The 10,752-nt window shown below is 38.2% G+C and overlaps 1 protein-coding gene across 2 annotated transcripts; it reads left to right on the forward strand.

Annotated features, from left to right (window-relative positions):
• The first annotated feature begins 1,269 nt into the window (after window positions 1–1,269).
• On the forward strand, window positions 1,270–9,745 carry LOC147754315 (uncharacterized). Of its 2 annotated transcripts, none has more exons than XR_015317765.1 (3): window positions 1,270–4,068; window positions 8,939–8,988; window positions 9,519–9,651. XR_015317765.1 is itself a non-coding variant. In XM_086975760.1 (3 exons), the coding sequence occupies exons 1-3, from the start codon at window positions 6,075–6,077 to the stop codon at window positions 9,743–9,745; spliced, it is 336 nt and encodes a 111-aa protein (XP_086831886.1). In that variant the 5' UTR covers window positions 5,955–6,074. The 2 variants fall into 2 exon arrangements, 1 of the variants encoding a protein (XP_086831886.1); XM_086975760.1 differs by lacking the exon at window positions 1,270–4,068 and adding an exon at window positions 5,955–6,133 and having other exon boundaries at window positions 9,519–9,745.
• Window positions 9,746–10,752: the final 1,007 nt, after the last annotated feature.

The following is a 10,752-nucleotide window of genomic DNA, read 5'->3' on the forward strand; positions in this document are numbered from 1 at the left end:
CAATCTTAAATTCCTGCGCTACGTGGCAGACATTGCTATTCTACCTACAAACACAATACCGTTGTGCTGCCTATATTTCAGGTGACATATAAGGATCTTGCCTAGAAATGCAACAAAGTTTTTGCTATAGTAATAAAAAAAAAACTAAATAATACTTCATGTGTGGTGAATTTTATAAGTAGATACGCCTTAGCATATAGTTTGCTTTCCTAGTTGCTAAGAGTAACACGTCAATAATGTTCTTTTTCTAAGGATTAATCCCTAAATAGACGGCCAAGCTAATATACAATAAAAATGCTCTAACTATAAAAGTCAGGTGAGAATGGCAACTTCGCTCCGATAAAAAAGACCCGTTGTTCAATCTGAATGAAACTGTTGTTGTTATTAAAATAAACTTTTATCACATATATATTTTAACTATTTGAGTAGAAGCAGCTGCTTTAGCCATAATTAAAACAGAGTTTATTGTATTCGGCAGCAAATTAGACCTGTTATGACTCCGGCGGACTTTGAAATCGAATAATTTTGAAATAGTTGAACTAGATTGATGATTGTTTAATGTGCATTAGAAATACTCCGTTTTATTTTTTGCACACCTGCCTTAGCGCTTCTGGTAACTTCTAGCCAGCCATATACCTACCTTGCGCGTTCTTATATTTAAGTTCTTAATCTATGGCTTCTTGAGGTAAATTGATAGTGGGATATGCTGGCTTACTAGTTACCCTTTTCAGGGTCCAAAAAGCACCGTAATCACTCGTACTAAGATCAGAAGAATAAGCGACTCAAAATCAACCTTAAATATTCATTTGCTTAGTCCAGTGCGTAACTAAGCATGGCAATGTAGTCTAGCATTGTCATTAAGTAACCAGATTGTACGCTTTCGCCGAGTTTCTTTAGACTCTTTCTTTAAGACTGCGTTGTTTCATTTTCGGTGAGTATCTTGTAGTTTCTAGAAAACTCAAGTATTCACCAGCCATATTTCGTCTGCTAGAAGCGCGTTATTCAAAAATTCTCAACAACTGCGGAGTCCCTTCTAACAGCCTCGTATCTCACAAAGAAGGCACTCCTTAAGCAGTAGAACAACAAGCTATTTTCGATGACCATTCACTGGAAACATACTCAAAATAAGAGAAAAGCCAGGTTCCGTGAGATAAATTGGATTATGGTAGACGTCTAGGTAACGGTTCAGCAGTAATCTGTTTGCCCACTAAACCTTTGATATATGTGAACCAAGCTAGGCTCGATTAAAATGACCTAGATTGACGCTAGGATGAAAAGTCTCTGTGATAGCTTAGTGAATAACGTATTTGCCTGCGTAGTAGTCTAGGTTCGAACTTGGGTGTAGACACGCTACGTTTTGTGCTGGGAACCAACCGTCTGATGGAATCGTGTTACTTAGGTTACCGGGTTACCCCAGAATCCCGATATTTTAGACATCCAAATTTGTGAATCTATATTTCGCGTGAAATTCCAGCGAAAAACTGTAAACCCTGTCAAACACTGAAAACATACGAATTGCTCTAAAAGTGCCTTGGATTGTTCACTCTTTGAACGTTTATGTTATTCATCGTGAGATCAGTTTTTACGCTCGCGAGGTGCGTATCTACGTGCTGCAAATACCTCGGTGATAATACATTGGTAATGTGTTCCCCTATCTGACCGCAGGCACGTGAGGTGCAAACACAGGACGTAAATACACACGCAGTTTATGCTGAAAACCAGCCGTTTGAAATAGCGGTACGGAACAAAAGTTCGACATAAGCAGAGAAAAGCTGCCGGAAAACCTTCGATACCACGTGGTGGATCGATATCAGAAGACGAACGTTAGGGTGTTATAATTGCTTGTGTTGTGCATCTTTTTTTACGATTGCAAAATTTTCCATAATTTTTCATACTGTCCCTATAAATTGTTAGCAAGACAAAGTAAGCCACATGTAAATGGAATTGTGCCTTTTTGTCTTATCCATTGCCTAAAAAGCCCAGTAGAAGGTACGCGAAATCGAATGAAATTTCCAGCTGAGAACGGCGAACACGGTAGGGAAATACCTAATATTAATCTTTGCACTCTATGAGGTACATGGGGTGGCAAACTAATACGTGAGCAGTCTAGAGGATTTCGTTACTTGCAATTTGTGCCGTGAATCGTGTTTTCGAACGAATTTTTCGTTTGTTATTACTATTTCCTATAGACGGAAGTAACTTCACACATTTAATACATTGGATTTATAATGGTTACACGGTCTCGTTGCCCGATTATTGAAAAAGATGAAGTAAATGTGGCGTATGCGAAGATGAATATCTTATGGGACTGACACATTGCTAAAAATAGCTAGTCAACCCAGGTCCACAGATTTTGTTACTCGACACGTACGCATCATTCACGTAGCCATTGTAAACACAGGATGAGCTGTAGAAGCTGTGTCGGGAAAAACGACACTTAAATATCTTGGTTAACACGATCCTGAAAATATATTAACCACATTACAGCTTTTCATTCCTCTTATTGCCTACAAAAAGAAAAAAAATTACTATCGGGTGAGTTTCTAATGGTACGAGAACGATTTCTTTTAAAAGAATACTATCCATTTATTTAAAAAAAAAGGTCTTCCTAGGATAATATATCTCACTGGGCTTTTTTTTTCGCTTTCTATTTTGCCCCTGATGCCCAGCGAACAGTTCTGAGGTTTATTAATAAGGACACAAAATTGTTGAATAGGCTGATACGCTGTTTTATTGGACGTCATGCATGAATAGATTTTTACCTTAAGAAGATCAATCATGAGCAGAATTGAGAATGAAGCTCCCCAAATGCTATGAGTTATTGTGAGAGGAAGTGCTAAGGATTAGAAATCTTCATTTTGTGTACAATCACACGTGATTACTCGAGTCCTGTTAAATGTTTGAACGCTGAGGTCATCAGTTTCAGAAACGACGCCTGAATTTGTCGAGAGAGATGCTCGTCGACCCTACAACTTTTACCAATTCCGCTTAACGAAGAAATGCTGTTGAGCATTGTGTAGACTATACCTTTAAAGTTCCTTTTGCCAGGTTCACTACAAATTTATAAAAAATTACCAGTGACAATGCGCCCGCAGGAGCTCCCCGTCTATGCGCTTGTTGCAATGTGTATCGCAATTATTTGAAGCAGTTAAAGGACGTCAAAGTGACTATCAAATCTTCTAGGTATTTAATGCTGGTCGTCCGGCCTGGCTGCGTGCGGTGAAGACATCAAAATTACGTTAAATGGTAATACGGCGTGGGTGTTTGGACTGAGCCGGCAGATAGAAAAGTTTTACCTGAATCTCATACTAACATATATAACTCATTGGGAGGCTATCCACAGTGTTCGTTGTCACGGCTTCATTTCAGTATCAACACAGACAAGGTAGTAATTATTTATTACTCCAAAAATTTTGCTGCCCTGTTACAGCTGTTGCCATCGTTTACCCCACGTTCATTTCAAAGATTGTCAAAAGCTTAATTATGGTACTCAGCATAAGTACATGCAACATGCTGATGATGATCACCATTATCATTCAGGGCGTCGTATGCACGCTAAGCATCAACATGAGTGATTGTTATTAATAAGATTTTCAAACCATATCCGCTTGCTCATCCCGTGCCAGTTTTTCGTGTAGTATGTATTACCAATGAGGTACCGATCTACAAAAGGGTTTCGGTATTCAAACATATACCTCATCTCTATGTTATGCACAGGGTCTATCTAGTGCACAAAATGGTGCCTGTCCATGGAATAGAGTCTGTGCGAATTATTGTAAGAATAAAATCCGTTTTGTCAGTTGAACGAATCGTCTCGTTGCCTTATGTTGCATGCACGTACACACTTCACTGTTCAAGATCATAAACATTACCTGACGCCTGTAAGGAAATCGGTTTCCGGTTGTTGTGCCTATTGTGAAAGCAGTGAACGTTTAGATGAAGAAACCTGTGCCAATCTATTTGAACATACATAATGACGAGAAGTTGGACAATACTGTTATGAAGTACCTAACAGCTAACGAAAAACATTCCACGGATAACCCGTGACGTATCTCTTATTGTACGATTGTAAGTGAATCTTACCGTTAAACGCCAAAACATTTGTTTTTTCTCTAAACATAGTATTTAATAATATCTAACATGTATTGTTTACATGTAAAAATGAAATTTGAATATAGATTAATCACCAATTTAATAAAGTAAGCCTGTTTGCCCGTAGGTAAATGCCGTTTTATAAAACTTTAGCCTTTAAATGCGAATAAAAGTTAATAATAATTTCGTCGACTTGGTACCTAATTGTTCTAAAATTTACCATCTGAATATAGGTACTAAAAAGTACTGCGATTTAAACGGCACGATAATATAATTATGGGATCGAAATCAAACAATCGTAATATTGTTGTTAATTATCAATAATTAAAAACAATTATAAGTGAAAAGCCATTACAGTAGTGCTAATATAATAATTCTGAGATTGCAGACCGTTGTGTCAGACCTGGGATGCAAAAAAAGAAAAAAAAAGATGCAAAAAAAGAAAAAAAAAAAAAAAAATGCAAAACCAAGCATTCTGCTTGGTACAGATAAGTAATTTAATAGTAAAGACATTTGTTCAACAACCATTGGCCAGTACACTTTTGCGAATCGACGCTTCTCTGAAAGACATTCGTCTTTGGAGGCTCCGGGCAACTCCGGAATCCGTAAGGTGTAGATAAGCGAGTTTACTCTACTCTATAACCTCTCAGCGTAGATATACACCGCCTATCTTCATCTCACTCACTTTTTGTTGTAGAGGTTATCTTCTTGTCGGTGCAGTACACGTATTTCAGGTGCATTTTATATTTTGTATCTACTGCTCAGCTATTTTCATTGTGGAAACAAGTCTTATCGATAAAACATTAAGGGCCTGTTCCAGTAGAAAAGGAAGCCAGGCTTCACTTGCATGTCAATGAACGTATGCGTTGTGGCAGCCTGGCTCCGTCGTTTACAAATAATAACCAGTTGTTGTATCCTACAGTAAAAGACGTAGTGCAATCCAGATTACTGCTACTAATTATTTAGCTTCTACCATTACTTATACAGCTTTAGCGCTATTTCGATACACCGTTTCGCTCTAACTTTATATTCTGATTCGTTATACAGCGTCTGCTTGTCCCGGGCTCGTTTCACAAGCAGCACTCAACAAAATGAGGTGAAAAATTGGCGTGTAATTTAAATCTTGATATCACAGTAGCTGTGATGACAAAGCGATACAGGCTCAGCTGTGCAGCAAGTTTTTGGTCTTTGCTTGATCACCGGAACCCACACAGCTTTGGAATCCTTCCGGTTTTGGAATCTTTTGGGCTTTGGAATCTTTTGGACACAAATTCAGCTATGTCGCCCTATTAACCTCAGCGTGAAATATCTTAGGATATTCATGAATGTAGTATGGGGTCAAAACCGAACGTAAACACATTGTTCTTTTCATGCTAGGCACCAGCCGTCTGAGGTAGTACTTAACGACGGTACTGGACAAGCATACTTTACTTGTTTCTGTGCGCTTAGTATGAGAGGTAGGAAACAGCTTTATCTCAATGTACTCGTACAATCTGGTCTGAATCGGTGTTTAACGTTCAGGAACGTTCAGGTTTTGGTTGACGTTGACGCACCATCATATAAACGATATAATTTGCAATGCAGAAAATGATAGCAAACAAAACGATACCGATAGTTGTCATCAATCAACCAGTTGCAGCAATCAAGAAATAATTAATAATAATTAAAAAAATTAATAACATTTTTGTGAGTTTTTGAAACGTAGTGCCTTTGTATGTACGAAGATAAAAAGAAGTTACTTGAAATCACTGCCCAATGGGACGCCTCCTAACACCAAATGTTACAGCGCTATCCGCTGTCCATCAGAGTATTCAGTCAAATGTAGCCCATTTACGCCATAGCAGCCAAGTAACGCGTTGCGTGGTGAGGAAAAAGTAATTTTTTTAAAGGAAAATTGCATTTCTATATATAGAAAAGAAGTTATTCATCTTTGTTATGTGGCATCCTTAAAACACAAGAAATGACGCAATCAATGACATTTAATGCTCCTCTATTATGACATAGAGAAGATGTTAAGAGCTCCTTGCGAAGCAGTGACAAAGTAAGTATCGCTTGTCGGAACGCATGCTCTTTTTCATATATATGCGCAAAATAAGCATACGCTGTCCGTTTCAGTACACATGAATTAATGATGGATAATAGTATGGAATATTAAATGTATGAGTAACAGAGACCGATATAGCTGAAAGGAGTTAATTATAATCTTAATACCCTTAAATAATTGATTAAGCCTGGGGTAGATCTTAGTCCTAGCAGACATAACGTTGGTTATAATTAGTAATCGACATTGAATAAAATGTTGCTGTGGTGCTGAGCATTTTGCCGTTCTTGCGTGTTTGCGTGACTTTGTTGTGCTGTTAGATTATGTTGAGCTTCTGTTCAATGTATCGCTCACCCCTGCAACTCGCAGCCGACGTATTTGAGAATTGTATAATCTTCCGTCAACACAGAGGTGATCTGAAAAACCAGTAGGGAGGGACGGAATCTGTTCGTTTGTGATTCTGTGTACTAGACGTGAAATGAAGCTGACATGTAAATGGCACGCTTTTATATGTGAAATACCGGTCGGTTGTGAACGCGATACGTGTTAGTCGTCTGCTTAGGTTGGTGGCGCTTACAATGCTCCGCAGAAACTGCGGAGCCGACGACATTTTTACAAAGCTTGAGGAAAACCTGCGGCAAGTGGCGGGATTGGCAACAGAAAATAACCTCGACTATATTCGCGAACGATTAGGATTCACTGAACCAGCCTTTCCTGAGGCAAAACAAGACAATGCCTTGACAACAGAGTCTTGTAGTCCAGTTGGTAGAATAAAAAGTCGGCAAACTTATCGCCAAACGATAGAAGGTTGAAATTGTGAACACGTGCCAACGACTTACGCATATACTGGAAACGATACATGACAGGATACTTAGAAACGAGCAAATTATTATGGCACGGTTTGACAACCTTAAAGTAATAGCGATACTGAAGAGTATCGCAAATGCGATTCCCGCCTCGGCTAAATGCCATTTTTAATTTACATTCTCTTATATAGACTTGCACGAGCAATTTTCAAAAACGTAATAGCATTGAAGCTGATGTTCAATATGTCTCCGAAATTTGTTGAGTACTAATTTTATAGAAAACGCACATACGATGATTTTCGGCCAGATACATTCTTAACGTGTTCAATCGATTAATTAAACACTCCTTTTGCATCGTTCGGCATAAGGAGTGTTTAATTAATTCTATTGATCTATGTAACTATTGGTGTAACTTGAGTGGTACCTCCTCCGACTAATGCTTCAGACGAATGGCTCATGAATTGATTTTCACTACTATATATTAGCAAGGCTTCTGGCTAAGGTTATGTAATGATAAGAAGAATCCAATAGGTATGGACATTTTCAACAATATAAAGTACACACTATATTTTTGTGTGAAAAAAAAAAAGCACTCTATGATAACGAACTACTTAGAATTCAGCTCGAAATGTTTAATTTTGCGTCGTCTAGCGGTCCTGAAAAGGGCCGTAGTCAAACGACACTTTTCAGGGCCGTTAGATTTATCCTATATTGTTATCTACCACACGAAATCTAGCTGGGCGACGTGTACTTCGGCACAGCCTTTGAGCCCTCGGACTCCGCATGCTTGGCTAGCTCGCCGGGCAGAAGTAGCTTCATAGCTGTTTGGACTTCATGAGATATGAGGCTTGACTTTATAATGTAGCGGAAAAGGCGTTGTGATACGTTGAAGATATCGTTTGCGAACGAATTTATGACCGAAATCGCCTTCAACACAATACTGGTGTTGGCGTGAACTCGTGTAAGTACTTTGTAGGTAGAGATTAAAAATGATTCCTTTCTATTACGTCTTCTATTCTTTTTGCTAGAAGATCTTTTTTAGAAGATCTTGCTTTTAAAACTTTGCAACCTTTTTGGCGGCTTTGATGGATGTCATCAGAACAATTCTGATCGTGTGAAGAGACCGTGCGACACTTTTGTTTAGCTAAAAAAGGAAAGAGAAACGATGTTAGTTCAAAGTTTTGTTGGTGGCACTTACTGATGTTTAATGACGCTTTCCCGATGAGAAGATGGCTAAATCCCGAAACGAAAAGTTTGGTGCATGAACTACTTGCGTGGTGAGTTAACGGCGCTACTGTGGAAAGGGGCTATCGAAAAAGGTAAGCGTCCGTGGCGTGCTCAAACATCAATAACATGCATTTTTTTTAATTACAACTCGTGAGACTGTACAGCTGTACAGACACGCGTAAATCATCATCAGCAGCATCATTATTAATGTCTGGTCGTAATAAACGAGGCAAAGCTAAGGTCAAAGCTAAGTCGCGATCAACTGGTGCAGGACTCAGAATCCTGTAGGTCGTGTGCATCGTTTGCTTCAAAAAAGAACGTGTCAGAGCCGACACCCCTGTATACCTCGCAAGTCTTCAGCGCAAGTATCTTGCCGTTAAGGTCCTAGAATTTGCCGACAAGGCTTGTGGAAACTACAAGAGACGAGAGTGATTTCTCGCTCTTTGCTATTGGCTTTCTGTAATAATGAAAGATCAGACAAGCTCCTCCCAGATGCCATTTTTATTCAAGGCAGTACCCTATTGAATACCCAATTAGTGATTTTGCTGAACAGGTCCGAGAAGGCTTCACTATATTGCAAGAATAGCTGAGATCGCAGCGTCTACTAAGAATAATCTGAACTAAAATGACCCTTTTCGGGGCCTCCAATTTTCTAGAGGGTTAATAATTTTTTAAATGAATTTAGATAAATCATAATAATAATAAAAAAAAATGTCATACATTATTTATTCGTTAACCAATTCAGTTGCATTCATTTTAATTTTCTCTACAGGTGTGTACTTGTTGTTTTGGCGGTGCAGTCCATTTTATCACAGCTAACAGGTATAATACAAGTTTTTCACTATTAATTTTTTGCCATAGTCAGTATCAGATTATTCAAGGTGTAGCTTAAATCGTGCCGATTATATTCAGTATGAACTCCACTATAGTATTCAATGCTTGTTATTGCATGAGAAGGAAGTAATTCATACCGGCCTATACATTGTAAAAATGCAATGAAATCCCAAATTATTATATAATTCTTGACTTGAAAAATGTTTATAATAAATAAATAACATTTAATTTCACTGCTCAAATATATCAGTCTACCTGCTTACATAAGGCTAAAACTAGGTATTTCGAACTGCGGCTAACGCTACAAAATGATACTAATATCTTAAACTTAATTCTAATAATAACAATTAATAACAATAATAATGTGCCTTAAGTGTCGGAATTACCGCAGAAATAGAAAAACAAGACACCCATTGATCTCTTATTAGTTTAGATTATTGCATTTACGTATCCACACCATAACAGCTAACAATAACATTACATTTCTTTAGGCTGAGGCTACATTTTCGTTTTTTCAGCATTCTATATAAACAATGGAGTCTTCGAACGATCAAGCAGAAACATTGCCAAGCGACATATTAATGGAAAAGATATGTTATTCGGAATCGATAAGTGTTTGTTCGCTTACGAACACAGAAAATCATTATTTTTATTAAAAACGACCATTTGCCGCTACGCTCAGGGCTTCCAGAGGTTACGGCAACAGGAATTACGCGAAAATCGTATTAATTTGCTGGCCTTTTAAATCGATCACATACAGAACATGGAAAATATATCATTTATGTATGACTGAAAACGCCTACGTAAATTTAGCAGCTTAGACGTAAGTCGTTCATTTCGGACGGCGATGTTTAGTAAATGATATTCACGATTGAAGAGAAAGTTATGCCAGCCGGAGCGAGGTCAGGCGTTGACGGGAAAAAATGAAGTCATGGGGTTTTCCTCGCAAGGTACCTGACACCGACGCGGACGGGATGCACAACAATATTTAATAGCTGGCAATATAGTATTTTGCTTCGTGCCTGTTTGTTATACTTCACAGGAGCTGAAAATTCGCGGCGACTAGACGTCGAATAATTGTAAGGTAGCTGCTGTGTACCAGCTATGAAGCCAAATACTAGATGATCACACTATCCCTATAATTTTAAAGGCGTAAATAATGTTGGAGTTTTGTGATAAAATAAAAGTTTGAAAACGATCTGTGACTGGCGTACATTGAGAATATTAGTCGATGATTAGTAAATGGCACTTGCTAAATTACTCCTTATTTTGAGGTCCGATCTTATTGTTGCCAGGTTGCCAAAAACCTCTATTATGGTATGAAACCACGAACGTTCCGCGGTTATAAAGTACGTACAATTACAACATTTGTGCAAAATTTACCATATCCAATTATATGTGCGTCGGCCATATTTGTATGGCGGCCAATGACCTACTGCTATTTGCTTGTAACCAATGACTGTATTTACAATTGCTGACCTAGTGAAGTTTTTAGAGCCTTACACCATGTTGACAAATCGCTCGAGTATCGTCTTACGATTATTACACAACTGACTATCAAAACGAAAGACATGCGTTTTGCTTGTCTTATATTGTGCTTATATATATATATATAACAATAACGCGTTATTGTTAACTTACGTAGAAAGCGCATCATGCTGACGAAGTGAACATGACTCTCTACCGAGAGAAGTAATATACGGGGTCTTGAGCCTAAGCATAAATTATCTACTTAGGTAAGAACCGGATCAC

This window comes from Varroa destructor, unplaced genomic scaffold, assembly GCF_002443255.2.
Source record: "Varroa destructor unplaced genomic scaffold, Vdes_3.0 BEIS01000007.1, whole genome shotgun sequence".
Lineage (NCBI taxonomy): Eukaryota > Metazoa > Arthropoda > Arachnida > Mesostigmata > Varroidae > Varroa > Varroa destructor.

Bases quoted from the DNA above. Each gene is read 5' to 3' on its own strand.
- LOC147754315 (XM_086975760.1), top strand. From the start codon at position 6,075: ATGCTCCTCTATTATGACATAGAGAAGATGTTAAGAGCTCCTTGCGAA. The intron at 6,134-8,938 runs GTAAGTATCGCT...TTTTCTCTACAG, and splicing joins CCTTGCGAAGCAGTGACAAA to GTGTGTACTTGTTGTTTTGG. The intron at 8,989-9,518 runs GTATAATACAAG...TCGTTTTTTCAG, and splicing joins CATTTTATCACAGCTAACAG to CATTCTATATAAACAATGGA.